Source organism: Corylus avellana, chromosome 6, assembly GCF_965113065.1.
Source record: "Corylus avellana chromosome 6, dhCorAvel1.hap1.2, whole genome shotgun sequence".
Taxonomy (NCBI): domain Eukaryota; kingdom Viridiplantae; phylum Streptophyta; class Magnoliopsida; order Fagales; family Betulaceae; genus Corylus; species Corylus avellana.
In genome coordinates this window covers 15145849-15168503 of record NC_142495.1, presented here as the reverse complement: position 1 = coordinate 15168503, position 22655 = coordinate 15145849, and the positions used below count along the sequence as shown (strand labels likewise).

At 35.5% G+C, this 22655-nt stretch overlaps 2 protein-coding genes across 3 annotated transcripts; both read left to right on the top strand.

Moving 5' to 3' along the window:
- The first annotated feature begins 652 nt into the window (after window positions 1-652).
- LOC132186344 (Ribosomal protein L20) lies at window positions 653-8648 on the top strand. Of its 2 annotated transcripts, none has more exons than XM_059600272.2 (3): window positions 653-911; window positions 2501-2703; window positions 8344-8648. In XM_059600272.2, the coding sequence occupies exons 2-3, from the start codon at window positions 2518-2520 to the stop codon at window positions 8533-8535; spliced, it is 378 nt and encodes a 125-aa protein (XP_059456255.1). In that variant the 5' UTR covers window positions 653-911; window positions 2501-2517; the 3' UTR covers window positions 8536-8648. The 2 variants fall into 2 exon arrangements, with proteins under 2 accessions (XP_059456255.1, XP_059456254.1); XM_059600271.2 differs by having other exon boundaries at window positions 2497-2703.
- A 1211-nt stretch (window positions 8649-9859) lies between these two features.
- Window positions 9860-19036, top strand: NIAP (Major facilitator superfamily protein). Its single transcript, XM_059600270.2, has 6 exons — window positions 9860-10025; window positions 13300-13568; window positions 14882-15119; window positions 16843-17371; window positions 17466-17668; window positions 18709-19036. The coding sequence occupies exons 2-6, from the start codon at window positions 13300-13302 to the stop codon at window positions 18931-18933; spliced, it is 1464 nt and encodes a 487-aa protein (XP_059456253.1). The 5' UTR covers window positions 9860-10025; the 3' UTR covers window positions 18934-19036.
- The last annotated feature ends 3619 nt before the right edge of the window (window positions 19037-22655 follow it).

Here is a 22655-nt window from a genome sequence, read left to right as displayed (position 1 = left end):
AATATGCAAATGTTATAATATAATTCATAAAACAATAAAAATTTCTAAGCATATGTTAGAATGTTAATTAACAAAATAGATAATAAGATTACTAACTGTTAAAGAAACTTACAATGAATTGAGAATACCTCACGGATAGCTTTTGATGTTGAAGATCAAAAGAACACAACAATTGGCTAGAGTTTCGTGCTGATAACGTGTTGTAAAATTAAAGAAAATGACAAGACAAGATAAAGAGATTGCAATATGTGAAACTAGTTCTTCAGGAACTATGTATGATTCTTCTTTATTATTGTGTGTTTTACATACAACTCAATACTCCATTTTATAAGCATGGAATCATAATGGGAGGTTAATGAATATGAAAAGGGGAATATAAAACAAGATGGTACATCAATGTATTACATGGATGTTATATGAATTCTAAAAGATGACATGAATGAATAGAATTCCAAGAGATAGAACTAAATGGTCATCCACCAAATGCATGAATGCATTCATAACACTTTCAATTTTTTTCGCTTAACCGAGCTGAACCGTTCCTGCATGGTAAAATGGTGTCGTGTTGACATTTTAAAAAAAAAAATTTAATTGAAACTCAAAACGGCGTTGTTTTAAGATTGAATATTCACTGTTTCATTTGAACCGTAATTCCCTACTCCTCACGCCTGCTGCCCTCTCCACTCTCCAGTCTCCTGCCGCCCTGCCTCCTGCCTCTCTCTCTCACGCCGCTCGGCCGTCTCTCTCTGGCTGCCTCTCTCTCTCTCTTGCTCTCTCGTCGCAAGCGGCAAGCCGTTGTGTCTCTCTCTCGTCTCCCGTCGTGTCGTGGCTTAACTTCACCGTCGTCTCCCTCGCTTTTTCGTTGCAAGCGGCAAGCAGTCGTATCTCTCTCTCGTCTCCCGTCTTTTCAGGTATAGATTTTTCGAGTTACTTCATTTTCTTTGATTTTTATTTTTTGAACTAATTGAGGGTTTAGATTTTGATTCTTTGATTTTTAGCACTTGATTCTTTGATTTTGCATTTATTTTCGAGTTTGTTTATATTATTAGGATTTAGGAATACTTAGAAATGAAAATGATAGATTTTTAGTTTTTTACGCAACCTTGATCTGATTTACGCTACCTTGATTTTCCTCGCAAATAAATTTTCTTCTTTTGGATAAGCATTTGCTAATTGCTGTAATTTTTCTTGAAATTTGTATTGCTGTTGGGCCCTTGTTTTTCTTCTCTGTTTGTGTCAGGTTTTGGTTGTTTAGGACCTTTAGGTATGATGTATAGGCTGGGTGCATGGGGTGCATTCATTGGCTTTTTTTTCAGAAGGTTGAATGTTGTTTAATTAAGTTTTTTGCATCTGAATTTATTGCTTGCTTACTTGATATTACTTATTTGTAGTATTTTACTCTTTTATTTTGATCATTATGTTTATGTTTTGATTTGTTTGATTATTGAAGGAATTGAAGGTAATCCATGTTGGAGGTGGCTTAGTTGAGACTTTATTTATTATTCTTTGATGGATTCTAAGTTTGCCAAGGTTTGGGATTGTCTAAATCTACCCATTTTTGTAACCAATTTGTGAACTGCATACCAATTTAAAACCATGAGAACAAAAAGAACTTTATACACTCCAGGAATGAACCCAAAAAACCAATCTAAAACCTTCATTAAAGCTCCAGGCCTGTACAGTAAATTTGTTATTTAGCCCAAGAAACATGTTCAATAAGTTATTTTAGCCCAAAAAACAAATTTGGGCCCTCAAGATTGATCTTAGACCCAAAAAACATGTTCAATAAGTTATTTTTGTCTTTTTAGCGCCCCCCACCCCCCCCCCCCCCCTCCCCCAAAAAAAAAAAAAGGGCTCCCAAAACAACCAATTTTTGTCCCATTTATAAATAGCATTGGCCCAATTAAAAAGGCCTACGGTTAACCGATTATCCGACGAAAATTAACCAACTACCGAAATTAACCAAAAATTTTGAAATACTTTGTTATCAAAATGCAATCGGTGAATTAACCGATTTAACTGACAATTTTGGTTAACCGACCGAAAATGACTTTTCCGAGCCGAACAATACCCACCCCTACTGGTGTAGATTTAGACAATTAATGAAAGGCATTCGCAAGGGTTTAGCCTCACTGTTTCGTTGGCATGTCATTCATACTAGTCGAGTTGCAAATAATGTGGTGCCTGGTTTAGCAAATCCTGCCGTCAAACACATCATAGATCATGCATGGTTGGAAAATATTTCCTAGTTGTATATGTGATAGATGTTTTATTAGAGCAATTTACTCTATTTTCGTAAATGAAAAATTAAACTAATATTTTTTTTAATTAAAAAAAAAAAAAAACTAAATTTATGTCATTGGAAACAAAAATTGGTGAAGACACTTATGTTAATTTGCAAATTTCCTATGCACGCAAATCTTTCATCGGCTTTGTGGGTGATTAAGCTTGATATTGAATTGGATGGGTGTGTTTGTTTGCTTGCTTGTGTGAAAGGAAGGAAAGAAAGAAAGAAAGATGAACAGAGACAAAATATTTAAGCTGGCAAAGGGGTTCAGGGGCAGGGCCAAGAACTGCATAAGAATAGCGACAGAGAGAGTGGAGAAGGCATTGCAGTACTCCTACAGAGACCGCCGCAACAAGAAGCGCGACATGCGCTCCCTCTGGATCCAACGCATCAATGCTGGCACCCGCCAACACGGCGTATGTTTTTCTTTTTTCTGGTTATATATAGATGATGCTTTTCGTATACTCACTGCTTCTGGCTTATCAAAATGTTGCTCACTATTAAAAGGCTTATAAGGTTTGTGGGTACTTGCTGTTTCATATTCCTTTGTGGGCTAATCATGGTGTGTCTTTAGTGTACCTACTCTGTGTTCTTTTTTCTTTATTTTGTTAGTTTTTAATTTGTTGTTTCTATTTATTGATCCAATGAATTAGAGAATTCCCATTTTTAAGTGGTAATGAATGTGTTGGTTATTGTAGTCTAAGCATTGACCTTAAGTAATCTAGAAAAATTGATCATCGTATTATGTGACCTGGAAATTGGAATGGGAACTTTGTATACGATTTATCGTGATGATGGAGATCAGCTTATAGACAGCTTATATAGATTGGTTCATTCTAAGTTTTTTATAATTATATGATAAGGTAGTCTTCAAATAAATTCTTTACGATTGTAGCCTGTTTTTTCCCACAACTACAAACTTTATAACCCATGTAAGATAGTGACCTGGATATCTATATTGTGTTCAGAAAACAGTACACAAAGGAATGAAAGCGAGGAGATTTTTGCGGAAGTTTGTTTGTTGAATTTGGATGAAAGTGTACCGCATTTTGAACGATCTAGGATTGTGGTTTGCTAGGGTGGTAGAATTGTACAACTTTTATTGAGCTCCTACAGATGTTTAATTGGTTTTGTTAGGACAGTTTTCTGGATGGTGACCATCAAGATGTAATAACCTGTGAAAACAGAAGAATGAAAGCAAAAGAGCTCGTTAGTGTGTGCTATCAGCGGATAGCTCCGATATTTAAGTTAGCAAGGGAAGAAAGAACAATGAAAGGGCGTATAAGCATGAGTTTTGTAGGGGAGCAAAAATTCCCCTATACCTGGTTGACCCTTTCCTTTTATAGTGCATGGACTTAGCAATTAGAGTTGTGTTTTTAACCTAGTAAGCATAGCCGTGATTGATCGCCCCAAATCGAGGATTCAAGGTTAATTGTAGAGATTTCAGAATTCCTCAAGATTTGGGGTCTCGTATGGTAATCCGAGATCCAATATTATTTGATTTGCTGCTGATGGAGCTTTATTCCCTGCTTCGCATTGCACGGTAAGATAGTGGCGGTGGGCCTGTTTATGCTTTATTGAGCGTGTTCTGTCTGAAATGGGCCTCATGGGCTGATTTCTTGTGTTGGCCCAATTCCCAACAGGTTTAATCACTGGAATGAAAAATTCTAGAGTTTAATGCAGAATGTTTTTACCTTTTTTCATATCTCCAATTTGTTTTGAGTTCTGCTATAGGCAGGAAATACAGCTTTTTAGATCTAAGATAGTAAACAATTTAAGATGAAGAGAAAGTTGTCTTTCTATATTTAATTTTAGTTATCTAGTCCTCTGAAACTTCTATTTTCACCTATAAATTAGAACCTTCAAAATAAAGTTGACTTGTTCGTGGATGTAATCATGCCACAGAACTGGTGATATACCATCTTGCCCTTTTTTATTTTTTTGAATGAGCAACTTTTTATACCCACAAACAATCCTTTTCTACAAATTCACTTTGGCAAAGATCCAAAGTAACTATCAACTCTATACAAGCATCACACCTGACTTGTATCATCTCTCCCCTCCCCCCATCTATCTATATCCCAATCAATCCAAAAGCAGACTACCAGTATATGAAACCACTACAAACAAGTATACTATAGAATTGGAAATTCTGCAGAAAACTACACCAAAATCTGCAGAATTGGTATATATCACCAAATACGGGCAATGGGACCAAACCTACACTAAAATCCCTTTCTCAATACCCCATTTACAACAGATATCTGCATTTCCTTCTGGTCCCCGTAATTTACCTTTCACTTGAATCCTAGCTTGAACTTCCCATTTAATTTTCTACAGGAGCTGATCTTCTGTTTTTTTGGCCGACGACCATGCTGAAGCTCATTCCTGTTTCTCCTTAAATTGTTTACTGTTGATCCCATGACCAGTCTATAAAGATAAGCCCGCAAAGTCTACAAAAAGCATATTTCACTTCCCCTTTATAGCCCAATTGTAACAACTTATCAACTGTGGTCAAAGCATCCCTCCCAACCAGCCAAGTGATGAAGGCTTGTTTTGGAATAGCTAATGGAAAACAAATCAGCTTCCTCCATGCTACTGGACTCTTTTTTTCTCAGATTGTATTTCAAGTTTCTGAGCTCATGTATTTACCCGATTTAGAAATCACCCACTTCAGCTTATCTTCTTCTCCAATCTTGACAAAAAATAAGTTGCTTTGGATTTCTACTAGTTGATCAGACTGTGCTGGCCGGTTCCAGTTATCATCCTTAGTAACAGTAGATAACCAAGCCTCTGGTTTGCTACATGCATCATAAACCACGCGATGGCCATATTTTTCTTAAAGCACACCAGCTAGGTGCCAATGATCAAACCATAAATGAATATTTTGTCCACCACCGACGTCAAACTGCATAAAACTTCTGGCTTCATCCCTTAGTTCGAGTAATTTCCTCCGGCTCCAAGTACAAACTTGAGGTATTTTGATTTGCCAAAAGCTCCTTCCTGTCAATAAAATTTCTTTCACCCAAGCAACCCATAATGAGCATGCTTTAACAAAAAGACTCCAAAAGTGCCTCATCATAGCAACATGATTCCACTCCTCCAGCTTCCTTATCCCTAAGCCTCCTCCTTGTTTAGGAACACACAGCATTCTCCAAGAGACTTTAGCTTTTGCAGCACTGCCATCCATATCATTCCTTAAGAACCTACTGAATTTTTGTTCAATAGCTCAGCTCTGCTTGCCTTTTCTAGAATAATAACTAAAAAGAAACTTTGAAAAATCATATGAGGGTGATACAGGATAAAGATTGTTACCAAATTCTATAAGGAAAATCAAATAATATAAGTGGTGGGCTCAAGGCATGTTTGCAACAGTACCTAGATTGTGATCTTGCCAAATAGTCAGAGTTGGAAAAAAAAGTTAAGGTGGCAATGCCTATGGTGAAAAATCTGTGAAGATGGTACATGCTAATTGCCATGGTGGTCATAACATTTTTGCCAAAAATCAAAAGGTGCTGCAGCGATGGTTTCATTGAGGCAATTTTGTATTGTTTATATATCATTGAGAAAGCCATTCCTGAATGTTTTTCCTCCCCAAGGAATAAAATATCAATCAACTGCCATATTTGAGTTATCAACTACAAAGATATTGATGGGGATATCAATGTGATTTCAAATATGCATATTTATTTGAAGAAGCAGAGGAAATTAGTGATATAATGGCTAATCACTATGGTGGTCATAACATCTTTGCCAAACATCAATTATGTTGAAGTGATGTTTTCGTGGAGGCAAGTTTATATTGTTTATGTATCATTGAAATATTGACTGTTAATTGTTTCCTATCCTAGGAATAAAATATCAACATTGATTTCCATATTAGGTTCTCAAGTACAAAGATATTAATGAAATATATATATTAATTTCAAAATATAATGTAATGCATAGATGACTGATGTGTTTAAGGTGCACATCAAGTGTGGATTAAAAGAAAATATAATCTAACAATTCTTTTCCCATGGTAGTTATTATGTTATTTTTTAATGGATAGGTAGTGACCAATAGTTTGCAAGTACCAAAAGCGTTAGTAAATTAGCTGCTATTTTACTTAAAGAAATACACGCACACACACTAAGTAGTTGCCAATAGTTTTGCTACTCAGTATGGCCTTTTTCTTTTTCCTTTTATATTTTATTTTTTAATGTTGTTGGTGGGGTTAAGATGAAAGCTCTTCTCGATGTGCATATCTCCTGTTCTGTTTATTATTATTATTTATTTATTTATTTTAAATTTTAAGACTCTTGCGGACACTCACCAGGGATGGTGTAGTTTTAAAGGGATTGGAAAGGGTTCAACGAGAAATTTTTTTGTCTGTCCAATTTCGGATGAATCACGATAACCATTTGTTCCAGTATAAATAGTCATTATATGTTCTTCCACCGTGATAGGGGCTACTTGAGATTGTTTGAGCAATTGGCGTAATCGTTAACCCCTTGCCAATTGATTCTGAGTAGTTTTATCGAGATCTAAAGCAAGTTATGCATAGGCTTCCAATTTTGCGAATTGCGCCAATTCCAATTTTAATTAGCTGGCTACTTTTTTCATGTTTTTAATTTGACCCCATCAATCTCAAGCAGCCCCTCTCATGGTGGAAGAACAGATGATGACTATTTATACGAGAACAAATAGTTATCTTGATTCATTCGAAATTGGACAGGTAAGGAAATTTTCTTGTTGAGCCCTTTCCAACCCCTTAAAACTACACCATCCCAGGTGAATATGAGATTAATCTCATGTATTTAAATGTAGATAATTAACACCTTCGATCATGTCAGTTTCTGTTTGCTAGTTTTTATGTCCCTACTTTCTACCTCAAACCGCATCCTTTCGAGCCTCTGTGTCCTGAAACATCATGAAACTTGTGACCTCATTACAGTGGACCAAAACAAGAACTATATAAGTATATAACATGGTTAGGGAAAAGGTTTAACGGTAAGTGTCAGTTTTTTTTAAACTTCACAAAGCTTTTTCTCTTTATTTATAACAATGGATATAAATCCACCATTAGTTGTAAGTTTTTCACTTGATGAACTATTCTATTTTTCCAGTCATAAGCTGAATTATTGTTTTGTGATATTGGTCATGCATACCTATACCTTTCAACATGGTATGGGCCAGTATGGTTTTATTGGTATCAGCTTTAATCCAGTATACCCCTTTGCAAGGCCTAACCATTGATCCAAAAGCCTTAGGATTGTTAGATACTGATTTGGTTAAACCCTTAATCCTTAGGATCATAATATGCCATCATGCTTCCAAATTCAACGTCCACGACATCTCTACTCTATCTGCACTCACCCAGTGACTTCACACTATGGCAATACATAATATGAAGATATTTTAATCTATAGGTTGCCCCCTCTGTATCTCGAACCCATAATGTGGTGCTTGCTCTTATATAAATTGTGAAGGGTCTAACCATTGATCCAAAAGCCCTAGGATTGTTCGATGCTGATTTGTTAAACCTTTAATCCTTAGGATCGTAACAACCCCTCTTAGTAATAAGCGTTTTAAATGTTTAATTTTAATAGTTTGGGTGCATAACTAACAGAGATTATACTAAATAATGTGAGATCGAAATTTTTTCTTCATAGAAATTACCACTTACCTCCTTTATAAATGGTTCTTCCTTTTGCATAGATAATCAGATATCTACATACCAAAACAATTCAGTTGACATGTATTGTGATGTTTCACTTCCTGTAATGACCCTTGAGAAATATCATGTAACTTTGTGGGCAAGTTCAATTTTCACATGAGATCATGAAGTTGATTCTCCTTTCACTGGGAATGCAGATTCAGCCCCCAACCCCCCCACATTCTGTAGCGGATTACTTAATTTTTTCCTTCATGTGAATCTATGCATAGACACTTACCCAAAAGAAAAGAAGAAATGTTTGCATAGTCGTGTTTTACCGGCTTCCTTTATTGTCGTATATGTTTGAAGGAGAGAGTGACGATGTTTCTGTTGTTTCTGTTCATTATTTGTTTATCAGGTTAATTATGGAAACTTCATGCATGGGCTGATGAAAGAGAACATCCAACTGAACAGGAAAGTTTTGTCAGAACTATCTATGCACGAACCATATAGTTTCAAGGCCCTGGTAGACATCTCTCGCACTGCATTCCCTGGAAATAAGAATGTGGTGATCCCTCCCAAAAAGGAAGGCATTTCAATTCTTGTGTAATTGGTGATTTAGATCACTCATTCTCTCATTGCCTTTTTCAAAGAAAACTCAACAGTTAAGAATTAGTGACTTTTTTGGAACAATAGTGATTTTATTTACCTTTTTTTTTTTTTCTTTAAATAATAAAAAAAAAAAAAATCGTCTGTTTTTTGCCCTTCCCTCTTTCTCTCTCCTCTGTTCATATGAGGTTTGCATTACTGTTTTAGAAGAGCTTATTAAAAAAATTTGAAAAACAACACCTTGACCGTCTAATATAAAGTTTTGCTCCTTGTTTCTTCAGATTGTTTTTCGGGGAAGCCTCTTGAATTTCTATTATTTTTTAATAATTCTTTTAAAGTTCAAAAACTTAATTTAGTGAACTTTTAATTTTTTGCTATGTTATCTCTCCGTTGTGTTGGTCAGGATTTAACGCAATTTGTAAAAATACTTGGGTCTGAATATTTGTAATTTTTTTTTTTTTATAAAAAAAATGGAGGTATTTGTGAAATTTTGAGAAGATTTAACGGAAAACCCTTAATACGATGAAGTGATATTGTAAAAAATTAGAAGTTGGATTTACTAAATTGAGAGTTTTTGAACTTTGAGGAGGAAATTATAATTGTAATGAAAGTTCAAAGGTTTAGTGAAGCTTTTTCTTGTTTTTAGTTGCCTTATCAAATTTGGTTGGAATGCTTTTCCTCAAAATAAAAATGGTCGTTAATTATAGGCAAAATTCAAAGTTCAATTTAAGACATACGAGGAGTATGTTGGATCAAACATATACATAAGTATTCATTATATGTAGTAAGATGATGAAAAAGTTTGAGCATCATTAAAAATACGTGAACATTTGTCAAAACCTAGTTGATGGTTTCTATGTGAAAATCAACAACATTCTTTCAACGATTTTTGATTTGTTGTTGATTTTGAAAATGCATTCTTAAATTACAATTTTTTGATTTGTTGTTGTTATTTAAAAATTGAGAATTTTCTAAGATTTTAAAATCCATTCTTAAACCATACACTTTTTGTAATTTAGTTTTAAAACGCATTTTGATCTATAAAATTGCATTGCAAAAAGCCATCATGTCTTCTTAGAGTTCACCGAGACATCGGCGATTATGAATTTTAATAGTACTAATTAGGGGTAAAAAGGCGAATAGTTATTAACCACGATAACAGTTGACTGTATTAATTGCTAATATATATAAAAATCTAAAAATATATAACTGTAACGCTAACAGGAAACTATCCCCAATTTATTTATATATATATATTGGGGCCACCATATAAATCCAAAAGTCCAACTCTGACCGAAGAAAGAAAGATAAAAAGAAGAAAAATGAAAAATGAAAAATGAAAAGAAAGACCAACAACAGAAACCTCGTCCTTCTCAAAATCCCAACGAACTCTGAATCTGATCAGACGCAACTCTTTTCCAACTTTGGAAACTTATCCGACAAATAACAACAGGAGGAAGAAAAAAGAAGAAGATCCCAGTTTGCTACGAGGTTCTTTTTTTGTCGTCTCCAATGCTATATTTGTCGCATTCTGGGATTTCATTATTGGGTCTATTAATCTGACATGCTTGGGTTGTTTTCTTTCTTCATTTTTATGTTTTAGAAAATTTAATAGATATTGAGAGTTTTACAAGAAATAGCTCCCTAATTCAGGCATGAAAGACAGGGTTTGACCAAATACAAACTTGATCATCTGACTACTCAATGCTACCTTTGCAGCTAAATGCCTGCTTCTCTCTTCTTAGAATTTATTGAGGGACTTTGTCTCGGAAATGTCTTCCAAATCATAAATCCAAGCCCCATTCTTCTCCCTCAAGTATATCACGCACGCACACAATCCTCATGACTAGTTACTAATTGTTTTCTGGTATACCCACTAAAGTACTTGTTCCATTTTAACTTATTATTGTAATTTGCATTCCTACAATGCTGGAAGTGGCCAATACGGAGGCTTTTCATTTACTTCAGGACTTGAACTGGTGCAAAATACTACTCAAAATTTTGAAGACCTTCACTTCTTTTTTTTCTGTAGTAATAAAATAAATTATTGGTGTTTGCTTTGTTCGGCATGTTCTTTCCATGCAGAACTTTTGGAATGTAGAAAAGGGGCAGCCGGGAAAGGAAAGATTACTATTGTGAGGGGATTGAGCTTTCTCAAGATAATGTTTTTTAGATCTTTATAGTCTCAGCTCTAAGCACCCAAGATTTGGAAGTGGCTTTTGTGTAGCTCCTCTATACTAGGCCTTGCCCTTTTGTTTTAGTAAAGCTTTCACATTATTGAAAAGAAAGGAGAAAAATAAACTGAGCAGGAAACAGTTGACCAAAAATAAGCTCCATAAACCACCTGAGGGGAAAAAAATGAGCGAAACAGGGGAGAAAAAACTCTTGTGGCAGGACAGAAACTTGATTGGCATCTCTTTTTATTTTTCTTCAAGGTCACCAATGCTAAACAAATTAATGTACTTTCCTTTTCATTCAATTCTTAGCATCCTTCATTTTTCTCGTCTTGTCCTTTTTGCTATGCTGGTTGATGAGCATAAAGAGTGGATATGAAGTGAAAGAAGTTATTTTCTCAAGTCTAAGGCACAAAGGCAATTCCTTTGAAATGAAGAATAAAACTTTAACACCAACAATTGGTCAATGCAGGCTAGGCAGCAATTCTATCAATCAACCATCTCTATGGCGGATGATCATTAACAATTAAAATTCATGTTATGTCGTTATGCTACATGAAGTGGTTATGGCATTATGATACAGAGAGAGAGGCTTTGTGGAGACTGGTGTTGAAAACCAAATATGATAGCACGAGTGGAGATTGGTGTTCCAAGGAGGTAATGGGGCTTTTCAAAGTGGGAGTGTGGAAATATAAAAGGTTGGGTGGGGAGTTTTTCGAGTTTTGTTAGATATGAGGTGGAAAATGGGTCCAAGATAAGGTATCGGCATGATTTGTAGTGTGGGGGCTAGCCCCTGAAGGTAGCTTTTCCGGAATTGTTTAGTATTGCACAATGTAAGGAGGCATGGATGGTGGATCAAATGCAGTTCTTTAATGGAAATCTTCAGTAGAATATATCTTTTTCCAGACCAGTCCATGATTTGGAGGTGGACTTGGTCACTTCTTTCTTTGATATTTTGTCCTCTATCAAATTGAGACAAAGTGGTGATGATAAAATATGTTGGATTCCGTTTAAAAAAGAGAAAGTTTGAAGTAAGGTTCTTTTATCGTGCGTTATCCATTCCAGTTGGTCCCCTATTTCCTTGAAAAAGTATTTGGAGAGTGAAGGTTCTTTTGAGAGTGGCGTTCTTTTGGCAGACAGCGGCAGTTAGGAAGATCTTGACATTAGATAATCTAAGGAAAATGAACGTCGTAGTGGTGGAGTGGTGTCATATGTGCAAAATGGGAGTGGGGAGTCTATAGATTATCTTCTTCTTCATTGTGAATTGGCAAGAAAATTATGGGTTTCAATTTTCCTTCTTTTTGGTGTTGAATGGGTCATGCATAGAAAGGTAATTGAGTTAATGGCAAGTTTGAGAGGTTAAATTGGAAGTCATAACATTTTATAAGTTTGGAGAATGACATAGGCAGAACATTTTAGAAGTTCAGAGAATGACTACTTTATGCTATGAGGTGCATTTGAAGAGAGTGAAATGTAAGGAGCTTGGAGTTCGTGAGATTTTGGTGGTAGAGCTAAAGAAAATTATGTTTAAATCACTTTATTTTTATTTTTTGATAAGTATGTTTACATCACTTTATATGTGGATAGTGGTCTACAATAGTCTGCATTTTCCTAGTTTTTTATGAATTTTTGTTCTTCTTTTTCTGGGTCTTTCTTGTATATCTTTTGTGTACTTAGGTTGCACCCCTCTACAGTTTTTAATAACATTGAATCACTTAGCAAAAAAGGAAAAGAAAAAAAATTCCTCAATTGAGGAGTATAACATTGGGAGAACTGATTTTCAATAAATACAAAATTTTGAAGTTAGCAGGCTGAATTGTAAATTTTATTTCAATTTGACATCTGAATCTGTTCAGTTATATGAGTCATTTTGAAGCCATTGCTATACGGAACCCCATTAGATTCAGTATAATTATATGTGTGGTATACCCATGAATTTACTAAAACTAGGGTATCTATCCTCACAATTTATTTTTTTATTTTTTTTTCGTTTGTAGTCTGAATCATCCTCAAACCCTCCAAATGGTATCTTCTTTACTTATGTTAAGTTATTTATTAAGATATAAATGATGTAATTATGGATAAGAAAGGGAAGGGACAAAGGTGTATTCGTTTATTTACTTCTCCATATCTATCTGTCTTGGCATATCTTCATTATAAATACTAATGGAAAGCAACCCAAAACATAAACTTCTCTCGTGGGAAGTTGCTTCGGGAACCTATAGTTGGAGGGAATAACACCTGTTCATAGATTTTGTCCAAGTTTCAAGCAATCCCAGTATCTCATGTTCATCGAATAGGATCGACTTCTCCTTCCTGTCAGTATATTGATCTTCTTCCTTTTTAATTTATCAAGTAGCTATCATCCACACTGTCTTGATATCATTGTTTTAGAATTGTAGTTGTGGCTGCAACTGTATTAGATGTCTGGTTAATCTGATGGCCAAAGTTAGGTAACAAATAATATGCTCTAATACATTTTGGCAGCACTCCATGTGGCATATAATCCTCCATTATACACTATTAAGCAATCTTCCATGTGCATCTAGTGTATTTAAGTTAAATCATATGTTTTTTCTCCATGCTTGTAGATGGGAAATGAAGGCCCGAGTTACACTGTTGATGATGCTCTTGTAGCCCTAGGGTTTGGAAATTTCCAGATTCTGGTGCTTGCTTATGCTGGCATGGGCTGGGTTTCAGAAGCAATGGAAATGATGCTACTCTCTTTTGTAGGACCAGCAGTTCAGTCTACATGGGGTCTTTCTTCTAATGAAGAGAGCCTAATAACTAGTGTGGTGTTTGCGGGCATGCTAGTTGGAGCATATTCATGGGGCATAGTTTCTGATACGCATGGAAGGAGGTTCTTCTTTCTTATTATTTGTATTCAATCGCTGCATTATTTGAACTCACTTCATTTCATGGAACCTGTTTAATATATCATTTACTTCACAGGCACTGGTAGTCCTTCTACCAGTGAAGATCTTGCTTGGATACTCACCAATCATTATAATATGCTCTAACACCCATGATGCAACATGATTCATAGTTTTTTTTTTTTTTGTTTTTTTGTGTGGGGTGGGGGGGTGTCTGAGTTTAGTTAGAATGCACGTGAAGATCTTGCTTGGATACTCACCATCTCTCTCCTTTTTTCCTTTTTCCATTAGATTGTGGATTGTTCAATAATATTCGCTATGTTAGCAAGTAAGGTCTTTTGATCATCATACTGGAGACATGGGATCCAAAACTATTTTCACTGGGTGTGGGGGTTTGAGGGATAGGGACCAGAGACTAAAATCCTGCTGTATAAAGATCCTATAACTATCTAAAACTTGTTTCTTAACTTACAATATATATCTAAAACTCCAATACTATGCTACTATAACCTTCAAATGTATTGAATCAAAACTCCAATACCATGCTACTATAAGCTTCCCTGACCTTGATTTATTGGTTATAGTTACCTGAAGTTGTGTAGAATTTGCACTTTTAGATGGACGTTATTCAGATATATTCGTCTTAATTATACTAGTGACGTACATATTTTTAGTTCAAACCACTTCCCTGATTTTGTGTTTTTAAATATATCTGTTTCTATATAAAAGGAAATGGCAACACATACTTCCAACAAAGTTTCACACTTCTCAGTTAGCTGGAAGCTTGTATGCTATTGCTAGGAATAGCAGTTATTTTTAATTTGAGGTAACCAATCATTGCTAAGATTACTGATGAGCTACTCATATTTGAAATTAATAGTAATAAAGAAATATTTATATCTACAGATATTATTAGTACTCACCACTGCTTTACCTTAAATATCAATAGAAAAGCATGCTTTACCATGTTTTCTTTGGAAGTATGCAAGTTACGAGTAGAAAAAATATGTGCTTAACACCATCTCCCCAGAACTCTTGGTGCATGCTTTTCTAGTTCTTTTCTCTCTGCTATTTTAAGTGCCTGCTTGTCCGTCCTGCTTTCAGCTTTTGCTTTCCAGATTCCCTAAATTCCCCATTTGTTTCAGTAACTTCAGTTTTACCACTCTTGATAAAAGAAAATCACATTTGATTCATTGTTTTCTTGTTACTATAACTTATTTTTATATCGAATGCACTTTTTTACTCTCTTAACAATTCTGCTTGTTATTTTGTTTTGCTTGCTCCCCTTCTTTTCCTTAAGGAAAGGATTCATCATTACAGCAACAGTTACTTCAGCAGCGGGCTTTCTGAGTGCTTTTGCTCCTAATTATATATCACTGATTATTCTTCGTTGTTTGGTGGGTATTGGTCTTGGAGGTGGCCCTGTACTCTCATCCTGGTTTCTAGAGTTCATTCCTGCTCCTAGTAGAGGCACCTGGATGGTTGTTTTTTCAGCATTTTGGACGCTTGGAACAATTCTTGAGGCTTCGCTTGCATGGGTATGCTTTTGACTACCTTCTTTTTTCTTTCTTTTTTTTTTTTTTTTTTTTTTTTAATGATTGAGTAAATCTTTCAAACCAATCAATGAAGTACAAACATACTCTAGCAGACTTGCTATAAAAACTCAGGAAACAAAAAGGAATCCTAAACTCCAACCAACACATACAAAAACCAGAGGACAAAATCAGTCCCTATACCAAACTAAGATTCCAGACAAAAAAAAAAAAAAAGACTAACCAGAACCAGCATCCAACACTACAGGAGCTTCACATCAAAACCAATCACACCCTCCCCAACCTGAGCCAGGTCCTTCCCCAAACGACCTTAACAGCATTTCTAACCACACTGAAACAGCAGCTGACTATCACCATCACCATCAGCCAACCAACACTGCTAAGCCACTGTTAACAGGCATACCAGAAGCAGCAAACCCAGCTCTCCTACACTTCAAATGTACTCTTCAGCAATCCCCATTACTTCAAATATGCTAAGCCACTGATTTCTGTACAAGTCTTTCCTCTGTAAAAATCTGATTTCCATGCTCAATGCTGTGTCTCTCCCTCCATATGTTATACACAGAAGAGCTTAACACCAACTTGCATAGAATAGCTTTCAAACCTCTTCCCTTCCATTCCTGCTCACCTCTTTCCACAATATCATCCCAACTATAAGGGATATTACTCACCAAGCAGTTTTCCAGATTCCCCCTCCACACTCTACGGCAAAAGCTACAATCAAAAAACAAATGGTTTCTTCCTTTGATACCTCCCCTGCTAAAAACACAGAGATCATCACCAACAAAACCCCATTTGAGTAATCTATCACTTGTGGACAGATTATCACGAATAGCCATAGAATAAAAGCTTGCTTAGGAATTGCCTCAGGAAACAAGCTTCCACCAAGTAACAAGGCTCAGCACAATTAAGAACCTCTTTCTTTGAAATGCTCCAAATAGGTTGGTCTCATCTTCAATATACACCAATGAAAGCTTACTTTGAATCCTCACAAGGTTATCAGATCTTGCTGCCTGCCAATACCACTCCTTATCCCGAATAACAGTAGAGAGCTTAGCATAAAGGTGACTCCCTGCTTCATAAATGATCCAGGATCCATAAGTTTCAAGAAGAACCCCATCAGGGTGCCAATGATTCAACCATAGGAAGATATTTTATGTTGTTTTGGAGGGGGCTTTGAAGAGATTTTTAGTACCTCGTGTAGAGGGAACTTGTCGCCTAGTTTTGCCTTTCAACTCTCTTCCACTTATATTATCTTTTATTTATTTATTTATTTTTTATTTTGGACATAAATTATTAGCAATGGAATTTATTCTTGCTATCTTACTCTGTTATGGTTAGTCTTCTATGCTCTGCACCAATCTTATGTGATGATCCTAGCTATTTTCAAAATAAGTTTGGCCACTTGGGTATGTGGGCTATAACACACTGGTATTTGATCATCATTGTCACCATAACTTGGGAAATCCTGGGGTAGTGAGCACTGAGCAGTGTTGTGGTCATAATGTGGCAACCTATTCTCCATTTATCATATGGAGTGCTTTCAATGAATTCAGCTATATTGCACTGGAAGAATTGATGAGAAGAAAGCCTTCTTGTTGAGTAACTTATTCATGTTCATATAATTTGATTTTTCCCTAGTGTGGGATTGTTAGTGAAGGGAAATGTATCGGCAGGTACCTTCATCCCTATGCTGTGTTATTTGCAGTTTGTCATGCCAAGATTGGGCTGGAGGTGGCTACTTGCATTGTCTTCTCTCCCGTCAGCACTCCTCCTCCTTTTCTACAGGGTAACACCTGAATCACCTAGGTACTTATGCCTAAAGGGTAGAACGAGTGATGCAATTAGTGTTTTGGAGAAAATTGCCAGAATGAATGGAACGAAACTCCCTTCTGGCATTCTTGTATCTGATCACCAAATTGAGCTACGAGAAAAGAGTATTCCATCTGAAGATACACATTTGCTCTCACCGGGAAGAACTGAAAATGTAACCCCTAAACAAATAGATTCTAATATAGCGGGCATCTCATCACTGTTGGTGCTTCTTTCACCCAAATTAATTAGGTCTACCTTGCTCTTGTGGGTAGTATTCTTTGGGAATGCTTTTTCGTATTATGGCCTTGTGTTGCTGACATCTGAGTTGAACAATGGACGTCGTAGATGCATGCAGACAAATTTGCAGTCAGAGAAGTCCCAGGATGTGAACTACAGAGATGTTTTCATAGCAAGTTTTGCAGGTAACCTGGTCTTCTTATATCAATATTATCTTTCTTGGTTATGATTTCATACTGAATGATTGCAAAGTGACATTTAACTTTGATTTGCATGAAGAGTTACCTGGGCTCCTCATATCAGCTGTTACAGTAGATAAACTGGGGCGTAAGCTTTCAATGTCAGCTATGTTCTTCCTGTGTTGCATTTTTCTACTTCCATTGGTATTCCATCAGCCTGAGGGTTTAACAACAAGCCTTCTGTTTGGAGCTCGCATATGCATCACGACAACATTCACAATTGTATATATATATGCTCCAGAGGTAAACCATAGAATTAGTTTATCATCATAAGAGACAATAAATATCATAATGTCCTAATCAGTACCTCTGTGAGAGAGAGATGCAAGCCCATGCTTCATTAAGTTTTATCTTGTATGTTATTGCTTGTATCATATAATTCTCTGGCATTTAAGCTGTGGTGAAATATCTCTGAATATTTGAAGCCTTTTTGCTCAATATGTGTGCGAGTCCATTGCAATGGTTACAATTCTCTATTTAGGACAGTTTATGAAACTCTAAAACTGGTTCTTCAGGATTAAAACTGATACATTCTACCTTCAATAGAAGTCATACCTACAAGGCAGGGAATTGTATGACATAGACCCTGAGACATGTAGGCAAGGTGTGGCTCACTTTGGAAACTTTGCTAATTGCTGCTTTAGAAATTACACAGAAACTACTTTAAGATTTATGTTGGCATGGATTTGATTGATGTGAACACTAATAAAATGTGTAAATTACTCGAATATTCCTTATTTCCACTGATAATATAATCACTTCTTTTCTCTTTTTATGTTGGGCTATTTTACACACCTAGACTGGTGATTTTATGGGAGCAGTTGCTCTACTGTTGGAAGACCCAACTTGAAAGTCAAAGCCGAAATCTGTTTACAGTCAGTCAGTCAAGACATTTTTAATTGTCAAAATGTTGATTGATATCTGGAGAAACCTTCTATTAGTGGAGGTAGCTTTACAGCATTTCTTGCATGTTCTCATAAAATTTATAAAATTACCTTTTTTATTTATTTATTTACTTCTGTTTGTGGAATTCTGGTGATTGCAACTATATATAAAACTTTTTGTTTGATTTCAATATCAGATGCTCTAAGCACTACACATGTCCATACTTTCATTTCTCTAAAGTAATTGTTTTAGCCTATGCAAGAGACATCATACAGATGAAGATTTGTCAAATTCTTTCTATCTTTTCTATTCTTAGTGTAGTTTGCATGCTTATCCATGAAAAAATTTCAATCAAGGGCAAGAATTTAATCTTGTATATGATGTTACTTGAACTGTAGATATACCCAACCTCGGTCCGAACAACAGGTGTCGGAGTTGCTAGCTCGATGGGAAGAATTGGTGGAATTATGTGTCCTCTTGTGGCAGTGGGTTTAGTACAGGGATGTCATGAAACAGCATCCATTGTTCTTTTTGAGATTGTAATTTTCCTTTCAGGGATCTGTGTAGTGCTCTTTCCGTTTGAAACCAAGGGGCGTGAATTGAGTGATAGTGTATCCAGTTAAAAACATACTAATGAATCAGTATGAATTGACCACAGTAAATGGGGCTCTCCCCCTGTGTTATACAATTTTTATTCAAATAAGATGATATACAAAAACGAATTAGCTCTAACCTTCTCTTGATTACCAAGTGCTTAATTAGGTTCTAATTAGCTACTCAAGTAGCCACATTTATGCATATGGTACGGATAGGGTTATTCTGAGATGCATTTGGATCCTCTCCAGTCCGTTTGGACTGGAGGGGATCTAGTCCTTGTTATTGGAGGGGCATAATTGTTCTCAGTTTTTTTTGGACAATTATGCCCTTGCATTTACAAGGATTGGATCCCCTCCAATCCAAATGGACTGGAGAGGATTCGAGTCCTGTTGAGATAGGCTAGAAGTTGTGTTAAAAATAGATTTTTATTTGAAAAGGATTAGTGGAAGTGTTAAGATTAGTTTCATCAATTAGGATTAGGATTTTTTTTCGGGAAATTCCACGTACTCCTCAAATTATCACCTAATTGACAATGTTTTTTTCAACCTTTTAGTTGTGACAATGTCCCCCAAAATTACCAAAAATTGTTAATGTTTCTCCCAATGATGAAATTACCATTAATAAAATAAAAACAAAAAATACTAAAAATACTAAAAAAACCTAAAACTAAAAAAAAAAAAACAAAACAAAAAAAATTAAATCCTTTTTATAAAAAAAAAAAAATTAATTTTTATTTTCTGTTATAAAAATTGAAATTTTTTGTTTTTATAACTTTTTTAAATAAAAATTTTCGTTTTCTAAAACAATTTTTTTAAAAAAAAAAATTAAATAAAAATTTCCATTTTAAAAAATAAAATATTTTTTTAAAAAAAAAATTAAAAATTTTTGTTTAAAACAAATTTAAAAATGTTCTTTTTAAATTAAAATTTTTGTTTTTTTTTTTTTTGAATTTATAGGGGTATTTTTGTCTTATTAAAAAATATATAATGGCATTTTTATCTTTTTACTAATTGTTGTGACAATTAGGCAAATAATTGCTATGTTTTACTCGCAAGTACATAAGATAAAAATGATAGTACAGTAGGCAAATACAAGATCATTCCTACGAAGATTGATGAAATTATGCTTAGAATGATTTCCCCATTTAATTTACTGAATTAAACAAGATGTCACTGGATGAATTGAAATAATAAGAATGAAAACAAAATAAAAAGAAGAAAATGGCAGGGTTTTGATATCCACCGCGAACCATATTCGAATAAGATAAACAATATGCCGATGTTCTAATTATATCAAGATACCCAATGTTTGCCAACCTAAGGGCATGATATTTATTCCTTAAGCTATTGGTTTTCCTAAGTAACGAATTATGCATGGTATCTACTCTAATTCTTTTCTCTCAAAAGATTTAGCATTACATTAAGTTGTTCTTCAAGAAAGCATAAATCTATGGAAATCGACAACCACATGAAGCCTAGGGCATGGTAGCTACTCGCGGTTCTCCATGTTGCTTAATTCAAGAACCTGTGATGGGGTTCTTTTGTCACTTTATTAAGCCCAGGACTCGGTCATTCAAATTGACTTAAATAACAAATCCACACCACAAGCATATGATGATCAAGCACATTCATGTGAGGAATTCAATAACATAGAAATAATCAAGTTAAATATCCAAAATATAATTGTAGCAAAGGCGCCAATATTGCAATCCTAAAGAGACATGATTAGGGCTTCAATCGAACCCTAACTAAAGTACTAGCTACATAATAAAATAATTGGGGAAGAGAAGAAAAACCCAAAACTCTTCTTGATCTAGCTTCCAATTCTTCTCCCGAGCTTGTATTTTCTTCTCTCCCCCCCCCCCCCCCCCCCCCCCACCCCTCCCCCCCTTCATTTGGACGAATAGAGTGTTAAGTATGACTTGAATTAAAAGTCATGGTGGGACCTAGTGGTTTGTCAGCTCAACCGGTTTGCTCCTTTACTTGTGGGTTTTGGAGTCCTCCTATGTGTACTTGGACTCATTGTTTGACTTATAGTAGGAGTCCTAGACCAACAAGTAAAAGGAGAGTTAAGCTTTTATATAAGGAACAAAGCACAAGGTGAATTTGTGTATGCCAAACATGAATATATGTGAGAACCAAAGGGAGGAGAAAAAGGGAGAATTTGAGAGAAGGAGGTACAAGGGCTGCCACGGTGTTTTCTTCTTAGTGGTTTTTTGGTGGAGCCAAAAACAAGTGATTAGAAGAAAAAGGTGTTGCAGAGTGAGAGAAGAAAATAGAGATGAGCCGCCATCTGTTCCAGCAAAAGGAGAGTTTGTACATCTGTCTTTTGTATTATATTTTGGGAATAATCTCTCTTATGTAATGGTGAGATTTGGGTGTATTAGGACTTTGAGATCTGAGTGATTTTCTTTCTACTATTTTTGTACTCCATCTTTTGATAGTGGATTTTCTCCAAGTCGTCTCCGCCAATGGGTGTAAGCTTGTTAAGCCGAACCACTTAAATCTTTGTGTCATGTGTGAGTGCTTATCTTTGTTATTCCGCATTCTTCTTATTTTTCGCATCTCATGGGTCTTGGGAAATAGGATTAATTTCCTAACAACTGGTATCAGAGCTTTTGATTCGAGTGGGAGCGATGGCAGGTGAAGAAGGAAAGATGGGAATCGAGAAGTTCGATGGCAAAGATTTTGGTATTGGAAGGTACAGATTGGAGATATTCTTTATGGAAAGGATCTTCATCAACCTCTTTTGGAAGAACAACCCGACGACATGTATAATAGCGAGTGGGCTCTGCTTGATCGTAAAACCCTAGTAGTTATCAGGTTATCACTGTCAAAATCAGTTGCACACAACGTTGTAAAGGAGAAGACCACAACAGGTCTAATGGTGGCTTTGTCAAACATGTATGAGAAGCCGTCGGCTAACAACAAGGTGCATCTGATGAAGAAATTGTTCAACCTAAAGATGGCGGAAAGGACTTCAGTGGCACATCATCTCAATGAAGAGGTTCGCAGAAGAGATGTGGGTGAAGTCTCTTGTTTTTGTGCTACTTTAAACCTCGAGACTCAAGGCAGAGGACAAGACAGAAACATTGGTCAAGGCAGATCAAATTCCAGAAAAGGGAGAAGCAAATTCAGATTCGGCCAACAACCTGAGTGTTGGAATTGTGGCAAGACTAGCCACTGCAAGAAGAATTGCAAGGAATCAAGGAAGGAGATTGAGAACGATTATGCAAATGTTAGGGGTGTCAAAAATAACCGGGAAACCGGAACCGGGACCGGAAAACCGGGAAACCGGAAAACCGGAAACCGGGAAACCGGGGACCGGTTCCGGTTCCGGTTGCCAAAAAAAAAAAAACCGGGACCCCGGTTCCGATTCCGGTTTTTGGCACCCGGTAAAAACCGGGAAAACCGGAACCGGGTCTTATTTTATTAAATAATATATATATATATATATATATATATTGTCTTTGTAATATGTTTGTGAACTATTTTTATTGTGAGTGTATTTCTTTTGATTGGTAGATTATTTAAATACTTGTTATATTTTTTATTTTTTTGGGTTTTGAATTGTTGTAGTAAGGGGTATTTATTTGTTGTGCATGTTGGTTTGTTTACATACTTGTTTTTACTTTTTATTGTTTTAATGTTTTCTTTATGTATCTAATTTAAAATGATCTTTAAGGTATTTTAAAAAATTTGATTTTTTTTATTTCTAAGGCTTATATAGGCAAAAACATTGATTTTTT

Coding starts and splice junctions, on each gene's coding strand:
- LOC132186344 (XM_059600272.2), top strand. CDS start 2,518: ATGAACAGAGACAAAATATTTAAGCTGGCAAAGGGGTTCAGGGGCAGG. Junction 2,704..8,343: donor CTGGCACCCGCCAACACGGC/GTATGTTTTTCT, acceptor TTTGTTTATCAG/GTTAATTATGGAAACTTCAT.
- NIAP (XM_059600270.2), top strand. CDS start 13,300: ATGGGAAATGAAGGCCCGAGTTACACTGTTGATGATGCTCTTGTAGCC. Junction 13,569..14,881: donor TCTGATACGCATGGAAGGAG/GTTCTTCTTTCT, acceptor CTTTTCCTTAAG/GAAAGGATTCATCATTACAG. Junction 15,120..16,842: donor TTGAGGCTTCGCTTGCATGG/GTATGCTTTTGA, acceptor TGTTATTTGCAG/TTTGTCATGCCAAGATTGGG.